This window comes from Balaenoptera musculus, chromosome 14 (genome assembly GCF_009873245.2).
Source record: "Balaenoptera musculus isolate JJ_BM4_2016_0621 chromosome 14, mBalMus1.pri.v3, whole genome shotgun sequence".
Lineage (NCBI taxonomy): Eukaryota > Metazoa > Chordata > Mammalia > Artiodactyla > Balaenopteridae > Balaenoptera > Balaenoptera musculus.
In genome coordinates this window covers 8,911,299-8,936,021 of record NC_045798.1, presented here as the reverse complement: position 1 = coordinate 8,936,021, position 24,723 = coordinate 8,911,299, and the positions used below count along the sequence as shown (strand labels likewise).

At 40.9% G+C, this 24,723-nt stretch overlaps 1 protein-coding gene and 1 pseudogene across 1 annotated transcript in view; both read left to right on the top strand.

Moving 5' to 3' along the window:
- Window positions 1–3,690: 3,690 nt before the first annotated feature.
- Window positions 3,691–24,723, top strand: part of ANAPC7 (anaphase promoting complex subunit 7) — a 58,713-nt gene continuing 37,680 nt past the window's right edge. The window contains 11 exon segments of the mRNA XM_036874497.1: window positions 3,691–4,417; window positions 4,420–4,543; window positions 8,501–8,687; window positions 11,925–12,044; window positions 16,651–16,762; window positions 17,073–17,226; window positions 17,959–18,101; window positions 19,975–20,092; window positions 20,939–21,135; window positions 23,560–23,784; window positions 24,445–24,595. Coding sequence (XP_036730392.1) covers window positions 4,351–4,417; window positions 4,420–4,543; window positions 8,501–8,687; window positions 11,925–12,044; window positions 16,651–16,762; window positions 17,073–17,226; window positions 17,959–18,101; window positions 19,975–20,092; window positions 20,939–21,135; window positions 23,560–23,784; window positions 24,445–24,595 — 1,598 coding nt within the window. The 5' untranslated portion in view covers window positions 3,691–4,350.
- LOC118906810 lies at window positions 13,578–15,031 on the top strand (annotated as a pseudogene).

Sequence of the window (24,723 nt, the reverse complement as noted above, 5' to 3'; positions counted from 1 at the left end):
GTTAGTTGCTCTATCCTTACTTGTCTGACCATCTCATAAACAAAGTGCCAATCTGGACACCTTAGAACCCTAGAATATATTGCTTTGCCAGCCACTTTTACTGAAAAGAGGGAAAATCATTTGGAAAGATGGCTATATTTATTCCCTCCAGTTGTCCAGGCAAATTCTTTGTCCTGAAGTTACTTTTCCACTGAAAGGAAGGCTATCACTGCCAGGAGACACTTAAGGGATATTAAGTAATGTTTCCCTTAGAGCAATTTACAATTGTTATGTTTTTCCCCTTGCACAAAAGACAGATCTAAGAAAAATGTCTAAGGCAGCTGGGAAAGATTTTCATTCTTAGGAGGCTGTTGGAGATTTAGAAATGAACTTAAGTGGAGCAAAACATTTACATTTATAAATTGTTCCTCTAAATGTATCTGATTCAACACTTCATGGAATTCACATCATTCTGCATCTAAGTGGCTTATCTAAATGTTCATGGCCAGCTGTGTGTCTGAAAAGACCCCTCCAGTTACAAAATTATCATTTTAGAAGATGATGATTCCATGAGAAAGAGGAGGCTTTGTCTGCTTGGATTTATCTCTTGTGTGTCCCATGTTAGTTTAATATTACATGTGTCCTTTGTATAATATGAAAATCAGTATGATCTGACTTACATGAAGTTAATGGAACTTAACCATGGAATCCATCCTATTTTGGAGTAATTTATTTTAAAGAGGATTATAAAAAAATTTCCAGAGGAGGTGGTCTCTCCTTTGCTTCTTTTTCTCTATAAATATTTTGCTTCATGCATTCTTTGTGTGGTTTATCAACTCCACAGACGTCTTTTAGCACTATTTCTTTATAGAAATTATCAACGTTTCTCCTGCCATTTAGCTAGTGATATATTCTCCTTCATTCCCATCAGGATATAAACATGTTATTTCTTCCATCTTAAAAAAAAAATCCTCTCTTCATTCTGTTTCTCCCACCTGCTGTCACTCATTTCCTCCTTCCCTTTATAACAGGCCTTCTCAACCTTGGCACTTGGACATTTTGGACTTGTTTGCCTCCTCCAATCTACTCTTAATGCATCAGACAGAACAATCCTCTTAAAAAGCAAGTCAGATCATGTTACTTTTCTGCTCAAGACTCTCCATTGGCATCCATGAACTTGTTTCCTACTCCTCTCCCAGCTTGCTCAGCTCCAGCCCACTTACCTCCTTACTCTTCCTGTAACATGCCAAGCTCACTCCTGCTTCAGACCTCTAAGCTTGCTCTTTCCTTTGCTTGGGATCCTCTCCCTGTAGATTTCTACATGGCTTCCACTTCCCCTCCCTCAGGTCTTTACTCGTATGTCACCTAATCAGTGCAGCCTTCTCTGATTTTGATTAAAAATGGCAGCCCCTGCCCCGACACTCCCTTTCTTTCTTCTTTACCTTTTAAGCACCTTTAAAAAACACTTATGGAAAATTTAAATATACATACAAGTTGAAAGAATAGCATAATGAACTCCCATGTACCTGCCACTTAATTTCAGTTGATATCAACATTTTGCTAATTTTGTTTCATCTATCTCCCTCCACTCCCAGGAATATTTTAAAGTAAACCCTATACATTTTTTCTTCCATGAATACTTTCGTATGTTTTATTACCTTCTCATAATACTATTTGTATTACTTAGTTATTGTTTATCTTCCCTCATTATAATGTCAGCTCCATAAGAACATGGGCTTTTTTTTTTTTTTTAATAAATTTATTTACTTATTATTTGGCTGCATTGGGTGCGCGGGCCTCTCCTTGGGGTGGCCCCTCTTGCTGCGGAGCACAGGCTCCAGGCGCGTGGGCTTCAGTAGTTGTGGCTCATGGGCTCCAGAGCGCAGGCCCAACAGCTGTGGCGCCCGGGCTTAGTTGCTCCACGGCATGTGGGATCTTCCCAGACCAGGGCTCGAACCCGTGTCCCAGCGGACTCCCAACCACTGCGACACCAGGGAAGTCCCAGAACATGGGCTTTTGTTTTTGTTCCCACCCTCACCACCAAGCAATCAGAAATCTTTCTGTTGCTTTCAGTTTATCTTTTCTGGATATTTCATATAAATGGAGTCAGGGATTATGTGATTTTTTTTTCTTCTGGTCTGATTTCTTTCACCTAGCATGACTTTATATTTAGCATAATATTTTTGAGATTCATTCATGTTGTTGTCACTAGTTTGTTCTTTTCGTTTTTAATTTTTTGCTGAATAGGATTACATTGTATGAATATACCATATTTGGTTATATAGTCACCAGTTGGTGAACATTTCACTTGTTTCCACTTTTTGCTATTATTAGATGTGGTTTTAATTATGAAATATTTCAAATGTAGAAAAAAGTATAATAGCAAGCATTTATATAATGTTTACTGTGTGTCAGCCATTGTTGCAAGTGTGTTAGATACAGTGGTGTATCTAGTGTGTTTGACACCCAGAGAAGGTCAATTTTTACACACACCTCCCCCTTTCTTCTTTTTTATTAAGTTTACTTTTTTCAAGCAGTTTTAGGTTCAGAGCACAACTGAGGGCAACTAACAGAGAGTTCCCATATACCCCTGCCCTCACACATGCACAGCCTGCCCCACTATCAGCATCTCACATTCAGGGTGCATTTGTTACAACTGATGAACCTACCATTGTCACCCAAAGTCCATAGTTTACCTTAGATTTCTCTCGGTGATGTACATTTTATGAGTTTTGACAAATGTATGACATGTATCTACCATCATAGTGTCACATAGAATAGTTTCACTGCCCTAAAAATACCCTTTGCTCCACCTCTTCTTCCCTCCCCTCTATCCCTGTCAACCACTGATGTTTCAACTGTCCCCAGTTTTATCTTTTCCAGAATGTCATATAGTTGGAATCATACAGAATGTAACCTTTTCAGATTGGCTTCTTTCACTTAGTAATATGCATTTAAGTTTCCTCCCTGTCTTTTCACGGCTGTGCTCCAATGATTGACAAATCTGTTTACACTGTGTATGGAACATGAATACGCAAAGATGATCAGCTTGGCAGTCATTGACAAGTTTTCAGAATTTAAAGATCAAAACCAGAAACTGTATATTATTCATTTCTTTGCTAATCCAACATGTAGGGTAACAGTTTTAAAAAATACATTAATATAATTAAAAAGTATTAATCCGTTAACTTTTTGTCCTGTAATATTGGTTTTATTTTTTCATTAAAAATTTTACTGACATCATTATTTAGCTGAAGTTTAATAAAATAATATTTTCACTGTCTGTTTCTTTTCGGGCCATTATTATTAGTCATTTCATTTCAGGACTCTTACTGAAAGTAAAAGCGAGGGAGTGGTCAAGAGAATGAGACAAGCCACAGACTTGGAGCAAATATTTGCAAAATATTTTCTGATAAAATCTGATAAAGGACTGCTATCCGAAATACACAAAGAGCCCTTAAAATTGAACAATAAGAACATGAACACCCTGGGAATTCCCTGGCCATCCAATGGTTAGGACTCCGCGCTCTCATTGAGGAGTGCCCAGGTTCGATCCCAGGTTCGATCCCCGGTCGGGGAACTAAAATCCCACAAGCCGCGCCCTGCGGCCAAAAAGAAAGAAAGAAAGAAAAAAAGAACACAAACACCCGGACTAAAAAATGGACAAAAGAACTGCACAGATACCTCACCAAAGAAGATACCCAGATGGCAAATAGGCGTATGAGAAGATGCTCAATTTCATACGTCATTAGGGAATGGCAAATAAAAATCACAAGATAACACTACACTCATGTTAGGACGGCTAAAACTCAACCTAGTCTTTATTCACTCTGAGCTGGTGAGTAATTTCCCATGGTAAAAATATGTCCGTTTGCACCCGAAGAGTGAAGCCTGACTCCCAAAGGTGCACGCAACACCTGAGGGGAGGGGGCGTGGCGCTTTCAGCCTTAGCGCTCGTGCGAGACTAAAAGCAGTTAGGACTGCCCCTGGCGCCTGATTAAAATATCTAATTCCAGCTGTCGGGGATTTTTTTCCCCTGCATCCTACTAGTATATTAACTTTTATTTATGATAAATGTCAATACATTTTTATTAATTTCTGAGAGTCCTCTCAGACTCATTTCAATTGGGCATGCATTCGTCCTGAGTTGCCTTTTGTCCCCAGCCCATTGTAAGCCCTCCATAAAGTTTGCAGCTTAGAATGATGATGTAACTTTTGCTAGAAACAACCTTCCCACACCCCAAACCAAATCGTACCACCTCACAGGGGGCTTGGCGGGGAAGGAACTGAGGGGGTTGTTTTTGTTTTCGTTTTTCTCAGGCATTTCGGTAGCTGCCTATTATCCTGGGGGCGGTGCCGCGTGTAGACCCGATGGACCCTGGCGAGGCGGCCATTTTGGAGTCTTCCCGAAGGAGCTGCAACCGGCTTTTCGCGCTGGTGTCGCGGCGGCCTTGCTGGGCAGAATGAATGTGATAGACCACTTGCGAGACATGGCGGCAGCGGGGCTGCACTCCAACGTGCGGCTCCTCAGCAGCTTGTTACTTACTATGAGTAATAACAACCCGTGAGTTGAGGCGGGGAGCGGCCTGGGGCTGAGGAGAAAGCGGCGCCGGTTTGGGAGCAGGGGCTGAGGGGACCTGGGGATTGGCGGGAAGGAGCGGCTGCGGGCCCCAGCTGAGGTTCCGAGGTCAGCGAGGGCCTCGTCGGGCGGAGCCGACTTAGGAACGAAGTTGAGTTCACTGGGTCCCCGCGTTGTGCCGGGCGCTGGAATGCGCTCCCTGCGGGGGATGCGGCGAGCGGCTGCTTCGAGAAACGGAAGGCGGGGGCTGTGAGGACCACCCTGGCGAGGGTTTCCCGAAAGTTGGGAGCAGAGGTTTTCCTGAGGAACTTGTCGCCGTGCATAGCGACTGTCACATCGCTGGGCTGACTCATCCCTTCCCAGCTCCTTCCCGAAGAACGTTTTCTCGCTCGCCGAGGCTCAAAGAAGCCCAATCCCCTGGTTTTAGATCCTTGTCCTGCATTTGAGATTGATTTTTTCCCTGGGTGTGTCAGTAGGGTTTACTTCCTCGTCCCTGCAAACACCTGAAAACGGGAGACTTCCTTGATGGGTGAGAGTGGCGCCTTTTTAAGGACTCGCAGTGCCCTTTTCATGTTTCCAAAGCTGCCGCTTATGGAGTCTTATTGCGGATGAAGCACAGGGCTATTTCCAGCCTTGAGTGCATGTCGCCCCTGTGCTTAAATTTCTCCCTTGTGGTTAAATTAAAGTTCCTTCCCACGGCCTACGAGGCCAAACATCTCTCTCTCTCACTCTGTGCTCCAGCTTCCCTGGCTATTCTTTCTGTTACTTGAACACACCAAGCTCGTTCTCAACTCAGGGCTTTTGCATTTGCGGTTCTGCTTGGAGTCCTCGCCTCAGAGCTGCCTCCTCATTTAGGTTTCAGCTCAGATATCCCTCCTAGAGAACTCTTTTTTTTTTTTAATTTAATTTTATTTATTTTTTTATACAGCAGATTCTTATTAGTTATGTGTTTTATACATATTAGTGTATATATGTCAATCCCAATCTCCCAATTCATCCCACACCCCGCCACTTTCCCCCCTTGGCGTCCATACGTTTGTTCTCTACATATGTGTCTCACTTTCTGCCCTGCAAACCGGTTCATCTGTACCATTTTTCTAGGTTCCACATATATGCGTTAATATACGATATTTTTCTCTTTCTGACTTACTTCACTCTGTATGATAGTGTCCCTCCTAGAAAACTCCTGTCTGGCCACCAGAATTGTCCCTTACCCTCACCATTGTGTCTCTTTGCCCTGTTTTATATTCTACATCACTCTTTTTTTTTTTTTTTTTTTTTAACCAAGCTATAATTGACATACTAGTGTCAGGTGTACAACATAATGATTCGATATTTGTCTGTATTGTGAAATGATCATCATAGTAAGTCTGGCTAACATCTCTCACCTCACATAGTTACAGAAAAATGTTTTTCCTGTGATGGGGACTTTTAAGATCTATATTCTTCATCACTTAACACCTAATGAAATCAGCACAGTGCCTGTGTGCAGTAAGCACTCAGACGTTTATTGAAGGTGCTAAGGAAATACGTGCAACCTCAGGAAGGTGAAATACTGTGTTCAAGTTCACACCTAGTAAGTGGAAGAGCCACAGTGTCTGGATTTTGGTCCTTCTGACTCTAAAGTCTCCATTCTGACCCACCACAGTCTACTGCGTCTAAATGCCATTGTAATCTTCTACTCAGGGTGGACCCATTTGCATTTGGCCTGCTCTGGAAGCTGTCTGGGCCACTTAAGGGCGTTGCAGCTGTTGCTACCTATTTCATTTCCATTAGTGCTTCTGGACCTCACTACGGGAGACCCATCATTTTACCACCGTCCACTTAGTGTTGACAGTGAGGAGCCCTGGTCTCTGTCGGCCTTCTTTGTTTATTCTGGAGCCTTTCACCTGGTTCTGAGTGATTTGTCAAAGTATACAGTGTCTACCATTGGGAATTTATGCACCAGTTAGTCATTATTCTTGGTTCTTGAAGATGTTACAGAATAGTTAGAAGGAGTTTGGTCCTTTGATTAGACTTGGCCTGTTCTTCTTTATATTAGGCTAAACTGGCAGTTTCCTTCCTCGCTTCAGGAGGTGTTTAAATTCTGACCTTTATCATTTATATTTTAATATTTCTTAATTGCCAATACACACCACAAAAAAAATCAAACAGTACTGAAGGGGTATGCAGATAGGTGTCTGCCCCTGAGTCTTGAACCTCACCCCACTATTTCCCTTCTCCAGAGGCAACAACTTAACAGTTTTTCATGTATCATTTCAGAGGTAACTTATGCATGCATAAGTAGGCATGTATGTTACAAAATATAAACATCTGAATCCTTTCTCTGAGTGTAGTATTTCTATCAAATCAACTATTTTCTTTCACATCTTATTTCTCACTAAATATATAGAATCTCAGAGTTGGAAGAGATCTCAACTATCTGGACTGTACCTTTCAGTCATTGACTTTCTTTTGTAACTTTATATCCAGTGTTTAGCCTACCTATCCTTTTTTTTAAATTATTTTTTTACTAAGATAAAACTTACATACCATCAGATTCACCCTTTTAAAGAATACATTTCTGTGGTTTTAAGTACATCCACAGAGTTGTACAACTGTCACCACTGTCTATTCCAAAGCATTTGCATTACCTCCAAAAGAAACCCCAAATGTATTCGTAGTCACTCACCAATTCCACTTGCCCCAGCCCCTGGCAACTACTAATCTATGGTACCTGTTCTTGAGTGTCCTTCATTTGCTGAGCAGTTAACCATCTACAGAGTTCTTTGACTCTGACTGTTCTTTCATTTTAAGTGGCTGTAGCTTTTCCCTGTCAGTGAAAAAATGTAAACTCTAACTGGGGGAAGGATGGGATTGGAGATTAAAAATACGAGTTTCCCATTAAGATTGGTGGCCAGTCCTAGGCACTTATAACACTTGTGAGCAATATTCAAGGTTAAAGAAAAGGTTCTGAAATGTATTGGTTCCGTTACGCTGTCCTTAAATCCCTGAGACTCAGGAAGTAAAAATTCTTTTGTTAGTGAAGTTTACTTCTGTATGTAAAAAAAAAAAAAACCTTTCATCAAATAAGGCTAATCCTCACTCATTCTGTTCCACTCTGTCCCACTGGCTTATCCTAGTCTATTCCCATACTTCAGTATTTTAGTATTCCCATTTTTTTCAGTATTTGAAGAGTTTTAAGTACCCTCCAAACCTCTTTTTGTTCAGCACTTAGCTAAAAAGGATTCAGAGTGGTGAGTTTCTCTTTTCCAGGTTCTTTAACCCTTCTTTGGTAATATTTAGTAATAATTAGTTAAGTCATGATTGCTCTCTTTTGTCTGTATTACCCTAAAAATTGATGTTAATATGAGAGTTATGGATATATATCAGACTCTTCAATTAAGAGGGCTTGGGTTAAAGAAGGGGAGGAAAAGATACACAGTTGACCCTTGAACAACTTTCAGAGGAAGGGAGGGGTGCCAGCCCTCCCCACAGTCAAAAATCCACGTATAAGTTATAGTTGGCCCTTTATATATGCATTTCCTCCATATCTGCAGTTCTGCATACACGGATTCAACCAAGGGTGGTGTAGTACTGTAGTGTGTGCTATTGAAAAAAAATCTGTACATATAGGTGGACCCTTGTAATTCAAACCTGGTTTGTTCAAGGGTCAACTGTATTACATTTCTCTTGTATATCTCTATTACTGAATTTGATTTAGATGTATCATTGTTTTTATAGTAAAGAACAATTTAAGGCAATTTCCTACATGTGTTGACCATATTGACATGAAGTATGACTCTTGCCTCTTTTTTGGGGGACTGCACTTGAGATAAATTTACTTTTTTGTAAACTGTCAACACAAGGCTTTGTATTAGGCTTATATAGACACTAAGGAGAGCGTTCTTTCTAACATTTCAAAACAACCCATGTAGGGGGTATACTTTCTTTGTTTTCTAGTGAGTTATTCTCCCCATCTCAGAAGTACCAGCTTTTGGTGTATCACGCAGATTCTCTCTTTCACGATAAGGAATATCGGAATGCTGTGAGTAAGTATACTATGGCTTTACAGCAGAAGAAAGCCTTAAGTAAAACTTCAAAAGTGAGACCTTCAACTGGAAATTCTGCATCCACTCCACAAAGTCAGGTAATTGGAGATAGATGTGTGATGTGTTTTTGGTTGGTTGGGTTGTTTTGAGAGCAAGAGACACTGAAGGAATTTGAAAGACTGCTGATTAGATGTAGAAGAAGTAAAATAAAAAGTAATTTTAAAGGGGAGCTGACTGGAGAAACATAGATGAAAAACCACTTAGATGCAAGAATGCATCCAACCGAGCACTAAGGGGTAGAAGCAAAGTTCACTCTATGGTGAATCTAAAAATAGAATTAAATTTTAAATTAATTAGTTTAAAAATTAAATAGAATTATCTAGGCTCTAACCAAAGCCATTCATTGTTCCTTCCTTTTATTTTATTATTTATTTATTTATTGGCTGCACCACATGGCACGTGGGATCTTAGTTTCCCAACCAGGGATTGAACCTGCGCCCCCTGCGTTAGAAGCGCGGAGTCTTAACCACTGGGCCGCCAGGGAAGTCCCTGTTCCTCCCTTTTATACAAACAGAACTCAAAATCTAAAGTGTTTTTAATAATTTTAATGAAAGTACAGTCTTAAAATGTAACTCAGTTTTTAGGATAGTGAGTACCTGGGGAAATTTATACAAAATAATCTTATGAATTCCTACTAGTTTTGGTTGTTTGATAATTAGTTAAATAAATGAAGGGTAAAAAATTATAATTTCACCATTTGACAGTCATCCCATTCCTAGAAATTAATCCTAATAGTAGATTCACAAAAGGTTTACAAGGGTATATAATTAAGGCTGCTTATTGTAGTATTGTTTATAATGGTAAGAAACTGGAAGCAAAAGTGCTTATCAGTAGGGTCTAGTTAAATTATAATATAGCCCTAGGATAGACTATGATGGAAATATTGAAGAAATGAAATATAGAGGTATATGTGCTGATGTGGAAAACACTGTGTATATTAATAAAGAAAATAAGGTTTGAAGCAGTGTGTTCACTACTCTTTTTGTTTAAAGGGAATGGTTTGTTTATTTTATTTTTATTTTTTGGCCACACCGCACGGCTTGCGGGACCAGGGATTGAACCCGGGCCTTCCCTGGCCCTGGGCAGTGAAAGCATGGAGTTCTAACCACTGAACTGCCAGGGAATTCCCTAAAGGGGATAGTTTATAGTTATATAAGTATATCCTGGCATATGCCTAAAATATATATGGTTAATGTACATGAAAAATTTTCTGTGTGCATGAAGGAAATACATTTAATGGGAGGCTTTAGGGAGAGGGGAACTTTGACTTTTCAGTTTGAATCTGTCTTTACATTTAAATTATACATGCAACTTATATTTAAAAGGAATGTCAGTAGAATGAACTGTGAAGTGAAATTATGAGTTGTATTCTGTATTTTTCCACATTAAAAAAAGATACAAAGTAATATTGTCGCTTTCTTTTACAGCCTGTACATCTTCCTCTTGTTTTCTTTCTTTTTATGTAGAACCTTTGTTTGTGTTTTTTTTTAAATGAAGCTTTTTTTAAAAAATTTATTTAATTTTTATTTATTTTTGGCAGCGTTAGGTCTTCGTTGCTGCGCGCGGGCTTCCTCTAGTTGCAGTGAGCAGGGGCTACTCTTCGTTGCGGGGCGCGGGCTTCTCCTCGGGCTCCAGGTGCACGGGCTTCAGCAGTTGTGGCTCGCGGGCTCCAGAGCGAAGGCTCAGTAGTTGTGGTGCATGGGCTTAGTTGCTCCACGGCATGTGGGGTCTTCCCGAATCAGGGTTCGAACCCGTGTCCCCTGCATTGGCAGGCGGATTCTTAACCACTGTGGCACCAGGGAAGCCCAGAAGCTTTGTTTTTGTTATTAAAGAGCTGATTGCCAGGACTTCTGTTTTCTGACACTGAATGGAAGTCATGTGTATTATCCACACAGGATCATTCATGGAAGTAGTTAACTCTTTTTTTTTAAATAAATTTATTTATTTTATTTATTTATTTTTGGCTTTGTTGGGTCTTCGTTGCTGTGCGCGGGCTTTCTCTAGTTGCGGCGAGCACGCTTCTCATTGCGGTGGCTTCTCTTGTTGCAGAGCACGGGCTCTAGGCATGCGGGCTTCAGTAGTTGTGGCTCGCAGCCTTAATAGTTGTGGCTCACGGGCTCTAGAGCGCGGGCTCAGTAGTTGTGGCACACGGGCTTAGTTGCTTCGCGGCATGTGGGATCTTCCCGGACCAGGGCTCGAACCCGTGTCCCCTGCATTGGCAGGCAGATTCTTAACCACCGCGCCACCAGGGAAGGCCAGTAGTTAACTGTTTTTGAGCACTCTGTATGCTTAACGCCATGCTGAACCTTCCATGTGAATTAAATACATTTAATCTTTAAAGAGTCTTTTAAAAAGTTGACATACAATTCACAACATAAAATTCATAATTCAGTGGGTTTTAGTGTATTCACAGAATTGTACAACCATCAGTACTGTCTTAATTCCAGAATATTTTCATCACCCTAGAAAAACCTTGTGCCCTTTATCTCCCCAGCCCCTGGGAATCACTAACCTTTCTGCCTCTGTGGATTTACCTATTCTGGACATTTTATATGAATGGAATTGTGCAATATGTGGCCTTTTGTGGCTGGCTTCTTTTACTTAGCATAATGGTTTCAAGGGTGATCCATGTTACAGCATGGAATAAAGAATCAGTTCTTTATTCCTTTTTATTGCAGAATAATATTCCATTGTATGGATATGCCATATTTTAACTATTCATTAGTTGTTGGGCATTTGGGTTGTTTCCACTTTTTAAAAAAATTAGTTAATTTTTATTTGGCTGCGTTGGGTCTTCGTTGCCACACGTGGCTTTCTCTAGTTGCGGTGAGCGGGGGCTACTCTTCGTTGCGGTGCGTGGGCTTCTTGTTGCGGTGACTTCTCTTGTTGCAGAGCCTGGGCTCTAGGCGCATGGGCTCAGTAGTTGTGGCTCGTGGACTCTAGAGTGCAGGCTCAGTAGTTGTGGAGCATGGGCTTAGTTGCTCTGCAGCATGTGGAATCTTCCTGGACCAGGGCTCGAACCCATGTCCCCAGCATTGACAGGTGGATTCTTAACCACTGCGCCACCAGGGAAGCCCTGTTTCCACTTTTTATCTATTATTAATGCTGCTATGAACATTTGTGTGCAGGTTTTTGTGTGGACATGTTTTCAGTTCTCTTGGCTGTATACATAAAAGCAGAATTGCTGGGTCATATGGTAATTATGTTTAACGTTTTGAAGAACTGCTATACTGTTGAAGTAATATTTTGAAGAGATGTTTTCATTTCCTCTTAAGTGTCTTCCATCTGAAATTGAAGTAAAATACAAAATGGCTGAATGTTATACAATGCTAAAACAAGATAAAGATGCCATTGCTATTCTTGATGGGATCCCTTCAAGACAAAGAACTCCCAAAGTAAGTTGAATTAACAACTTGTTACATATTTTTCTCTTCCCCAGTCCTTCCAACCCTCTTCTGCCATGTTTTCAGGGACTCCATCTGAGCATTTTATCCTTGTCTCTAATTCCCACTTTGTTCCCCTGTTCTCCCTGTTTAGAGAGATGGAGGAGTGACTTTCTTATGAGACCCTGAAAATTCAGCTAATGAAAGTGGTAGCTGGAGAATAATATTACATGTGTTTATTTTTTTGGTGTTTCTTATTGTAGGAAATATGATTTGCCATATACTTCCAGGTAGCAACAATACTTTTTAGAACCTCATTTTTTGTATTCTGTAGGTATATCCATTTGATAATGTGTATTCCTTTCATTTTCAGAATTAAGACTACAAGATCCTTTTGTACTTATTTGTGTGTAGGATAGTATTTGTGTTTGATTTGTCAACATATTATAGTGTATAGAACACCTTCAACTGAAATCAAAAGTTCTGGTGTCTTGTCTGAGTTTAGGGCATTCAAGCTGTGTGCAGTGTGAACTTGGCACAAGTTAAAAATCTGGCTTTACTTTTTTTTTTCTTACTGAGGATAATGATACTTTCTCTGGTATAAATTAAGTTCATGTATGTGAGAATTCTTTTTAAAAGTACTATTCTATAAGGAGTATTATATTGGGCATCTCTGATTACAGGTTTTTTTGAAGTCCAGTTTAGAAAAACAATGAAAATCTTAGCTCTTAGGAGTAAATTCACATCAGTATTTAATATTCTTCATACTCTCATGTCACCTACCATCCTCACTTCATTGAAAAACTGTTCTGTGCAGTGTGTGCTTAACAATAAGGAATTTTATAGGTATGATGTCTATGTACATCTTCCTGCCCTTAAAAGAAAAGGAATCATAACCAGTAGGGACCTGGTGTATTTAGTTAGTGTTTTTTCACCCAGGTGTTACTGAGTTTTAAAAGTAAATAATCAAACTTTATGAGAACATGTTGAAGCATCTCCTCATGTTGAGGATTTATTTAATATTTTCTGAATTTTAAAAAGTAAGCTATTTCCTCAGTATATTTTATGGTGATAGCTGTTATTAAAAACATTTGTAAGAGTATTATAGATTAACTTGTCTTATAATAAGCTGGGTGCTATATACTAAATTATGTTCTGGTACGCTATGAAAGTCTTACTCCAAGAATAATTTTTTTGTATATATGAAGAGTGTCTTCTTTTGGAAAATGCTGTTTTGATTATAAACTTTGCATGGTACCTATTCCTTATCTTATTGGAAATGTACCATAATTTCTTTCTTGATGACTTGAGGGAGTTCAGGGACATTTTTTAAAATGAGTAATGGCAAAGAAGCTGAGCTTTGTATCTAGCACTTTGGTGTTTACAGCCATCATTTCAGGAGAGACCAGAGGAGTCCACATATGTTAGGAGTACATATCTTTCATTCTTTATTCTGTAGAGCTGTTGTTCTGTAGAGCCAGGAGCAAGCAAAGATGTGTGCCTCACACATAAACCTAGAATATTTACAGTTTTTCTTTCTTGTCCATTAGGGAGTTAACTGGCTTCTCAGTCTGTGTAAAGGACAAGGAAGTGAGTCAAAATGAACGTCTGTTAATGTGTGGTAAACACGGCCACACATTCTTTCACAATTTTAAAGGAAAATTCAGTGTGAAATTATTATATCTTGGAAAATCTTCAACTTTTAAGAGAAACGTACCAACAAACAATTTCTCACTCAGTTTTTAGAACACGATGACTGCTTGTGTTGATAACTGGTAGAATGTGGCTTTAATGATGCCCCCAAGTGAGGATCTGTTTTAAAAAGAATTGACTTTCCTACTAGGTAGTACTCAAAACTCACTCTTTCAAAGTGTCAGGTAGTTTAAAGGGAATTTGAATATTTGTTGAGACAGATGGTCCATCCGTCATAGTTTGCTAATAACAAGCAGTCGAGAAAGGATATTAAATTTAATTCTTTTATTTTTTTCAAGTATTGACACCAGTACTGGAGTTTTCCTTTAAGTACCTTTTTTTTGCATTTCAACATAGCCTAAAATGGAAAATCTGAGGCCAAATAAAAAATAGTTTTGAGTCACTTCGCGCGTTAGGAGCTCGGGTCGTTGTGCTGTGCCGTCTTCCCGCCTGCATCAGGGACCTGCCCGACTCAGTGGCCGCCATGGCATCACATGAAGGCAAGCTTTTCGTCGGAGGGCTGAGTTTTGACACCAACGAGCAGTCACTGGAGCAGGTCTTCTCAAAATATGGACAGATCTCGGAAGTGGTGGTCGTGAAAGACGGAGACCCAGCGATTGAGGGGCTTTGGGTTTGTCACCTTTGAGAACATCGACGATGCCAAGGACGCCACGATGGCCACGAACGGGAAGTCTGTGGATGGGCGGCAGATCCGGGTTGACCAGGCTGGCAAGTCGTCTGATAACCGATCCCACGGGTACCGAGGTGGCTCTGCCGGGGGCCAGGGCTTCTTCCGCGAGGGGCGAGGGCCGAGGCCGGGGCCGTGGGTTCTCCAGAGGAAGAGGGGACCGCGGCTACAGGGGGAGCCAGTTCGAGTCCAGGAGTGGGGGCTATGGAGGCTCCAGAGACTACTACAGCAGCCGGAGTCAGGGTGGCAGCTGCGGTGACTGGAGCTCGGGCGGGTCCTACAGAGACAGCTACGACAGTTACGCTACGCTACGCACAACGAGTAAAATTCCTTCCTGCTCGAGATCGTCCTTCCAGTGGCCGTATATTTAAAGATTTTGGGAGCTCCGCTGAATCGTTTATGTGTAGTGATTACATCTCCTTGTACCCACTTTTGTAGTCTTACTGGTTCTGATCTTGTCAAACACGGCCTGACTGCTTCTGGCCCCCAGATGGCCTTGTTACTACACTTTGCTTTTTAAGGAAGCGCTGTCTGTTTTTAAGAGTCTTAAAAACGTTTTGAAGAGCACTTCCAGTTTTACTTTTACCTTGTCACCGTGAGCCAAGAGTTTTTTTTTTTTTTTAAAAATCACCAGGGGTTGTGAGAGTTTTGTTTTTTGTTTTCGGTTGTGTTGCTTTTTTCTTTTTCTTTTCATTGGGGTCGGCCCTGTGAAGTTGGGTGCCCCGAGTCACTTCTGTTTGAGATTGAACAGACTCTGAATCTGCTCTTTGTCCGAAGCTGAGCAAGTTGTAGCTTTTTTCCAACTCGGTGTCACGTTTCTGAGTGTAGCGTGGTAGAACCGTGCGGGTGGCAGCAGAGCACCCGGGCTGCCCTGGCCCGGGCGTCCACCTGTCCTGTGGGACCCACAGTAGACTTGCAGACATCCCCGAGAGGTTCTTGAAAATGTGTATTTATATTGTCCTTTTTTACCGGAAGACGTACACATATCCCATCAATGTCGTATCTGAAGGGGTGAAGGAATTCTTATACGCAGTTTTCTTTGGCTTCACGAAGCCGATTAAAAGACCATCTGAATGAAAAAAAAAAAAAAGTTTTATTTCTAGTATTTCATTATTTCATTGTTTGAATCAGTATGGATTAATGGCATACTAGATTTTTATATACTATGAGTTCATAATTGGAACAGATGTTGATGTTCTTCATCTTCAGAGTAATTTTTAGTAAGTGTCTGGCATACCAAGCTTCAGATAATTGAGGAGACTGGGGATTGGCTTTTTTTTTTCTTTTGTGCCCTCATGTTGACTGCTTCCTTAGGTTAATGATCTGGCAAACAATGTGTTCTATTTAATATCTATTAATTTTAAATGGGAAAATTGTGTTTTTCTCTTTGTACTATTGAGAATATTTATCCCTTCCCTGTAACTTCTATATTCTTTGGAACTTTTAGGTATTCTCAAATTTTCCCTGTTGCATTTTTAGGAAGGGTTTTTCTTTATCTTTTTTTTTTTTAACTAGAGGTTTTCTGAGTTACATATTTGAATTGTGCTAAAAATGCATTCACTAGATTTAAATAGTGTAGCTAATCTCAGGATCATCATCACCTCTAGAGGTCAGTTAGAGTTTGATTTTTGTAGCATTACTTTGATCAGTCAGACAGTACCTGTGGGTCAAAGCTTTAAGCATTAGAAAGGCTAGAGTCTAGCTGCTAGACCAATTGTCAGAGAGAAGCCAAGTGTTTTACTTCTGTATCTGTCATTTCCTTTTTGAGGAAAATTCATCTGATCTTTTTTAATTAGCTGTGTTAAGAATTCCTCACTTTCTCATGCTGTGATATTAATTGCATTTAGAATTTGTAAACTTAAAAAATAAAATATGTAAACAAGCATTTTTAGGGTAGTTCATCTTCTGTCTTAAAAATCAAGGTAATTAGAATTCTGTAACATTTCTCAAATGAATGTTACTTCCATTTCCAGAGGCAGCATCTTTGGTCCAGATATTTTTGGACCTTTTGGCTGGGTAAGTGAGAGGAATTTGGGGGGAAATGGGAGGACATAGGAAAAACAAAGTAGTAATTTCCTCTTTGGTTTGAAGAATGGGGTTGGGCTTTATTTCCACACGGCTTTGGGTAGATTTTCCAGTAAAAAGTAGAATAGCTGATAATAAAGATCAGGACTTATTGATGGTGAGATTTTGTTTTTAAATATATACTTACCTTATTGTCCTTTCTTTTCATTACAGATAAACATGATGCTGGCAAACCTGTACAAGAAGGCCGGTCAGGAGCGACCTTCAGTCACCAGCTATAAGGAAGTGCTGAGGCAGTGCCCATTAGCCCTTGATGCCATTCTAGGTACAGGTCATTCTCTCCCTATTTTCATGGAGTGTTTACTCTCTAAGATAATCTTGGCTGTACATTAGAATAACTTTATTTTTTTTAAAGTTGCCCATGCCTCACCTCCAGAGAGTGAGTCCATAGGTTACTATTGCCGTGTATTCTTTTACTGATCAAGAAATACTGTACTTGTTCTGTCATATCCATCTTGCTTAGAATAGGGAAAGGGTTGCCTTATAACCTAGGGAAAGGGTAGCCTATTGCTTTTTGCATTGTAGAAGAAGGATGCTATGCCTCACCTTCTTTCTCCTACTTTCTGTTGGATTAGGTTTGCTGTCCCTTTCTGTAAAAGGTGCAGAGGTGGCATCAATGACGATGAACGTGATCCAGACCTTGCCTAACTTAGATTGGCTCTCTGTGTGGATCAAAGCGTATGCTTTTGTGCACATTGGTGACAACTCGAGAGCAATCAATACCATCTGGTGAGAGCCACGAAGTTAATTCAGTATTCCTGGGGCCCTTGTATGGGGGTTTTATGTATATAAATTAACAAAACAGAAAAATGGATGCTTATCTGTTGGTATTACAGCCAATTGTCCCTAGGCTTTGTTAGTCTGTTAATGTACTGAATGGTCCCAGATGTAATAGTCTCTGTTAAATGTAAACCTGGACCGAGTTTAGCTCTCTACTTGCAAAAGTAGTAACCTTTGCAAAACAGACGGCCTTAGTGTGTCATACTTGAACCTGGAAGGACATCTTTTTGGATGCCCCAGAAGCATAGTTTATTGCAGCATCTGACCTGGGTTGCCTCAGGACTGGGATTTTTCTTTCTAGTTAGGTAAAGTCCAAGGACAACAGAGTGGGGTTTGTGTTAGACAGAGTCATTTGGTTGAATAATAAGTAGCTGTCGCTTTGAATGACATTACATTTAACACCATATAGTGTATGTTATCCTCTGAAAAACTGCAACCAGAAAGTTTCTAGGTAATGAGAGAGATTTCTGCTTTATTCTGTGTATTTACTATCCAATCTTGTATAACTTTAAGTTAAAAGCTCAGAATAAGAAAATCTAGTTACACTTTTTTTTTAGTCTTTCCTTGTGAAAAATCTTGTCCATACACAGAAGAAAATAGTGCCCATATACCCATCACCCAGATTCAACAACTAAGAGGATTTACAATAGATTTTAAGGTTCAATGTTTAATATCTTAAAGTTCACTAGAGAAAAAGTCCTTATTGAGAGATAACGTGGACCTACTGGGAAGCTTAGCAGATCTGTACTTCAGAGCTGGAGACAATAAAAACTCTGTCCTCAAGTTTGAACAGGCACAGATGTTGGATCCTTATCTGATAAAAGGTAAGTAATTCTTGGGGCAGGATGGAGGTGGCTGTAGAGGGGCAAATCAGAAGATAGGGAGAAGATGTAACATGATCTTCTGATACAATTTTTTGTAAAAAATATTTTATAAAATTTATGAGAGTAGCCTTTTACCTTTTTTCTTTTTTAGGTCTTGACAATGTCTCTGACACTTGGGTAATTCCATTTTGAGCAGTTGTTTTTGCGTGAATTCAAGTGTCATCTCCCCACAGATCATTATTTGGCTTTTTGTCTTTGGGGAGGGATCATAGCCCTTCCTTATGATTTACAGATTTATGATGTGCCTGACTGAGAATTTGGATGGCGTCCCCAGAACCGTATATCCTTTTAGGGAATTTAGCTTTACTGTGTCCTTAAATATAGTTAAAAAGGAGTAAGTGAACAGATACTAAGAAAGTGATCAGGTGGTTAAAGGAAGTAATTAGAAATGAACAACAAAAAAATCATTGATTTAAAAGAAGATTGCTGCTGAAGGAGGTAAGCCACAGGGACTTCCAAAGGATGGCTGTTGGGTGAGTGGCAGTGAGTGAAGGGTAATGTGCGCAGGAATAGTAGGAAATAAGGTTGCGTAGATAGGCTGAAGTCTGCTTGTAAAGGCCCAAAAAAGGTCATCAGAAAAACATGGCCTTGTGACAATAAACAGTTTTGTAGACTCTTTTTTTTCTTTTAATAAATAAATTTATTTATTTATTTATTTTTGGTTGTGTTGGGTCTTCGTTGCTGTGCACAGGCTTTCTCTAGTTGTGGTGAGCGGGGGCTACTCTTCGTTGTGGTGCACGGCCTTCTCATTGCGGTGGCTTCTCTTGTGGAGCACGGGCTCTAGGCACACAGGCTTCAGTAGTTGTGGCATGCAGGCTCAGTAGTTGCGGCGCATGGGCTTAGTTGCTCCGCGGCATGTGGGATCTTCCCGTTCCAGGGCTCGAACCTGTGTCCCCTGCACTGGCAGGCGGATTCTTAACCACTGTGCCACCAGGGAAGTCCCAGTTTTGTAGAGTTGACAGAGTGGTGGGGTGGAACTTCACAAGCATGTAGATGGGGAAACAGATCCAGAAAGATGAATTTGTTTGCCCAAGGTCCCCTCCTGCCCAGTGTTATTCCTCTTCTTCAAACTGCCTGTGCCCATGATGAAAATGATGTTTTAGAAGTACTAGCCTGGCAGTAGTCAGCATCTTGGAGTTAGAAGCTCAGACCCGAGTCCAGGGGCCAGCAGGGAGAGTTGCAGTAATCTTGGTTTGAGAGGCATTTTCTTGGGAATCTGAAGGAATGTTAAGGAATGGAGCGGAATGGTGGTAAGAGATGGGTGACAGCGAGCTTGGGGCCTTTTTTTAATAGAACATGAGCGAGAATAGGGGGTTGGGGGGTGGGGGGTAGGGCTGGGGGATGATCTTAAATGAACTAGACTCCAGAAGGAACTAGATGCTTTTTCTAGAATAGGCTAACTTTTTCTGAGACCGTCATATTAAGTGTGTACTCCTGACTGTGTCTAGACCTGTTGGAAGAGAGAACTTAATTTGATGCCTTTTTTGGGCCTTTTCTGGTTATGTGTTAGGATAGCTGTATTATCACGCCACAGGATATAGGGACAAATAATTCCTGAAAATAACAGGCTTTCAAATTGTGAGGTAGGTCCTTCTACTCCTTTGTCTTTTTTTTTTTTTGAACTTTTGGATGTGTTTTGTCTTTTTAATAGTCATTCTGTAGGAAACTGGGAATGCTGGTGGGAGGAGCTCATGATGGTGGAGAGGGCTCAGACCCTGCAGGAGCTGGGGCCTCAGTGTGGACTCTGATGAAGGTTACAGCTCCTTCAGAAAAGACCCCTGCTGCTTTGTTAAATGAGCCTCTTCCTCTGTAGGAATGGATGTATATGGCTACCTCCTGGCACGAGAAGGGCGGCTGGAGGATGTGGAGAACCTGGGCTGCCGCCTTTTCAATATTTCTGATCAACATGCAGAACCCTGGGTGGTCTCTGGGTATGTTTATGCATTCCCTTTTCTCCCCAGTTTTAGTAGATTCTTTAGGAAATTGTGGCTCCTCCTCAATAGAATATAGATTTGAAAGCTCTGGTTTAAGGGATAGTCAGACTTGGATTCAAATCATGGTCTGCCTGTGACTTTGGATACATCATTTACTTCTCTGAGTCTGTTTTCTCATTTGGAAAATGCGGGTAATACCCCTGCTTTGTGGGGTAGGTGTTTACTGAGATAGTGAGTGCATCATGCTCAGCACTGCACCTGCACACGGGCAGCCATCAGTGAGCAGGCCAGGAACTGTGCTGCTGTTATTAACCTGGCTTTACAAATTCTCTGAATGTCTCTGACCTGATAACATACCCAGATCGTCAGGTTCTTTTTTTTTTTTTAATTTTATCATTATTTGGCTGTGTCAGGTCTTAGTTGCAGCTCATGGGCTCTTCATTGCAGCGTGTGGGCTTCTCTAGTTGCAGCCTGTGGGCTCAGTGGTTGCAGTGCGCGGGCTCTAGAGCGTGTGGGCTTAGTTGTCCCGCGGCATGTGGGATCTTAGTTCCCCAACCAGGGATCGAACCCACGTCCCCTGCATTGGAAGGCTGATTCTTAACCACTGGACCCCCAGGGAAGTCCCCATCAGGTTCTTTTTTGTAATTTTTCCCTACCGTATCAAGATTTCTCCCTTAAAAATAAATATTCAGTAGATTCTTGTTCTGTTTTTTCACTAATATCTTAGGCTAAAGTTGTAAGGGGTTTGTAGTAAGGATCACGTAGAGGGCCTTTTCTTTGATTTTCCTTTTCGAAGAAGTTTCTTTATGGTCTTAGATAACTTTTGGTTGTTTTTTCTTCCAGGTGTCATAGCTTCTATAGCAAACGCTACTCCCGAGCCCTCTATTTAGGAGCCAAGGCCATTCAGCTGAACAGTAATAGTGTTCAAGCTTTGCTACTTAAGGGAGCAGCACTTAGAAACATGGGCAGAGTCCAAGAAGCAATAATCCACTTTCGGGAGGCTATACGTCTTGCACCTTGTCGCTTAGATTGTTATGAAGGTAAGATAAAAAATATAGATGAATGGTGTGGATCTGTAGATGTGGCGACAGCACTCAGATGGAAGGTTTTGTTGGGCCAGCAGTTTCCAAAGTTTGTTGTACATTGGAGTCCTCTGGGGGAACTTTGAAAAATCCTGATGCTAGGTCACTCCAGTACTGTTTAAGTCAGAATATTTGCTGTTGGGATATAGGCATCAGTACTTTTTTAAGATCACAGGTAATGCCATTGTGCAGACAGACATATTTGGGAACCACTGCATTAGGCATTATAAATTCATTTAGGGCCGGACTTTTCACTCCATACTTTCAATCCATTTTTCTCATTTTTTGTTTCTGATTTTTGGTTAGGGTATAGTTGGGTTGGGTTTTTTTCCTGTTTTGTTTCTCAAACGTGGGCCACTCATTAATGTGAGTTTCTCTGTGCTGGCACTGTGCTGAATTGCTTGGTACGTCTTTATTCTTTTTTTTTTCTTTTTTTTAATATTTATGTATGTATTTGGCTGTGCCAGGTCTTAGTTGTCAGGTGTGGGATCTTTAGTTGCAGCATATGCGGGATCTAGTTCCCTGACCAAGGATCGAACCCGGGCCCCCTGCATTGGGAGCGCAGAGTCTTAACCACTGGACCACCAGGGAAGTCCCTGTCTTTATTCTTTTTTACAGTTGTCTTACCTTGGGCCAGAAATATTACTCATAGGGTAACTCAATATCCATATGACAGTGTTGGTTGTGGGAACTGGTCAGTTCATTGTGACCTCTAGAGTAGGCATGATCAGGGTCAAATTTTGTTTTATTATGTACTATTTTAAGTTCGTGTGAACTGCCCCTAGGAGTTCAAAGCTGTGCCAGCTTCAGCAGCATTTGGTGACTCAGTCAGAGACATTAAAATAGATCTTACAAGATGCAGTTCCTCCAAAGCATATTTTTATAAGAATTTAAAAATAAACCCAGGAGTCTAGGAGTAATTTGCTCTTAACAGGAAGATGAGTTCAAATTTGAGAAATAAAATTTGGAAGTTGGAGTAAAGAACAAATCTGCTTAGATAGCCAGAGAACTATGCCTGTTGTGGATTTGTTCTTAAGAAACTGCAGCAAACCAAGCTTTTGGTTTCAGATTAAATTCTTGATCCTGAAACTGTAACTTCCCTAGCCTCCCAGCTGCTTTTATCACACTAACTCCTGTCTGCTGTGTGCCTGTTTCACAAGAGCCCAGGAATGCAGCTAACTGCATTACCACAGTGAGTGGTTGGACACAGGATAGTTAAGAGTTGTTCCCCAGTTGGCCAGTGAGGCTTTATGGGATGCCTTCACTCAAGCTACAATTTGGAAATTTGGGTCAGGGTGACTTGGTTATGCCTTCTGGTGCTTCTTACAGCCGCCAACCAAGCTTTCTTTACTGGTGGGGGCCCTGGATCAGTGAAGTGCATTCTTCACATTTCCCTCTGAATTTCCAGTGGGGCTTTAGCAGGAAAGTAAAACTATTCAGTAGGTAGTTACAACCAACCACCATATTCTGAATCCACCATGTGGCCCTTAAGAGTTAGGTAATTTCTGGTTAAGTAACCATAGTGTGTGGTAGAATGTGCACATATGTTATAAATGCCACTAGGGTGGAGGAGTATACAGAGAAAATCTGCCAGGGAGTGTGTGGGTTTGGGGTTTAAGCTGTTTTTCTGTTTTGATGAGTGCTTTGGACTAAAAAGTACCTCCTCTGTTCTCTTTGATTCCTTGGCATGAACAGTTGAGAGTTGACTGTACTTGAAATGTCCCCGTGGAGCATCTTGCCGTGGGTATGGAAAGAGGCAGGAGCTGCCCATCTCAGTGTATTTGATCCATCTGATTAAGCCCTTTCCATCCAGTTTAGGGAAACCCTCAGCAAATGCTTCTTGAGATAACGTTTATGTTTCAAATGAAAAGGTCTTCCTTTCTCCTGAGGTTGCTCCCTAGGTCCTTTAGTTTTTAGAGCTGGGCATTCGCTGTGGACTGTAGGAGCCCTCCCCTTTAAATGTAGGACTAAAGGTGACTGAGCACAGCTGGAAATTAACAGTTTGTTAAGAGGCAGCAAAAGCTTGGGTTTTGTTGGAAACCTCATCTTTCACAGTATCAATTAATGAGTAGTGTCACATTTGTTCCTCTGACATGCAGCTGGGCTGCCTACATGCTTTGGTTTACTGGTGCATGTTTGTTTCCTTCACTAACTGAAGGTGCCTTTGCACTACAGGCTTTTTCCACGTCCATCAGGTGCTCTGGGGAAGAGCACCTCTTAGCTGTTCCATCAACATACACTTCAGTCTGATCTCACCATCAGAGTTTTCCCTTGGCCTGCCCTTTGTTTGAAACTTTGAAGGTTTGTAATTTGGAAGGCTGTCAGAATGGAAGCATGGCTTGGAATGGTAATGTGGTTGAACTTTGTGTTATATTTTTTCAGGTCTCATCGAATGTTACTTAGCTTCCAACAGTATTCGTGAAGCCATGGTAATGGCTAACAATGTTTACAAAACTCTAGGAGCAAATGCACAGACCCTTACCCTTTTAGCCACCGTTTGTCTTGAAGACCCAGTGACACAGGAGAAAGCCAAAACTTTATTAGATAAAGCCCTGACTCAAAGGCCGGACTACATTAAGGCTGTGGTGAAAAAAGCGGAACTGCTTAGTAAGTGTATCTTGTTTACTTCCCTGTTCGTAGTTAATTGTGTAAAACCTCATCTCAGTTGGATTCCCTAGTCCCAGTTGGTTACAGATGACCAAACAGGTGTGTGCTTTTGCAGTGGGTCTGAGCCCATGTGAATTGATTTATATTTAGCACAACCAAACGTAATTGGCTTAGACCTGCTTGGATTGGCAGTGAATGACTTTTGTGGAGTGGCTCAAACCAGGTGTACTTGGTTAGTACCTATTTAGCTCACTTTGTCCTGAACTAATCTGGGCCGAATATAACTGGTTTTAACCAATTTGAATTGTTTTGACCCATCTTGATTCTCTTATGACTTCCTTTTTAGCCTTGGTTTTTTAAGTCCTGATTTATGATGAACTGAGTTTAGGGTAGTTTGGCAAATAAAATCCATTTTGGCTTTTTATATGAACTTTGGTCGTGAGTAAGTTTTTAAAAATCAGAACTCAAACTGCAGAGTTCCTAATGGAATAAGAATTCAAACGAGCTTGTTCTCACTTCCTGCCACACCACTGTTCTCTTGACATCTATAAATAGATGTTGGATTGTGATCATTGTTTTGGTTTTGTGTATATGACTTGCGATGGGAATATATTTCAAAATGTTGTGTAAGTAGGAAAATGAGGGTCTTTTTCTTTCCAGGCAGAGAACAGAAATATGAAGATGGAATTGCTTTGCTGCGGAACGCACTAGCTAATCAGAGTGACTGTGTCCTGCATCGGATCCTAGGAGATTTCCTTGTAGCTGTCAATGAGTATCAGGAAGCAATGGACCAGTATAGTATAGCACTAAGGTAGGCACTTAGCCTCCCATGGGGGGAAGGTCATTGAGGGGTAGAGGAAGCAGGGAACAATGTAACAGGAGTTCTGGAAACACACACACTTTGTGCCCACGGTTGAAAACGGTAATAATAGTAATGGT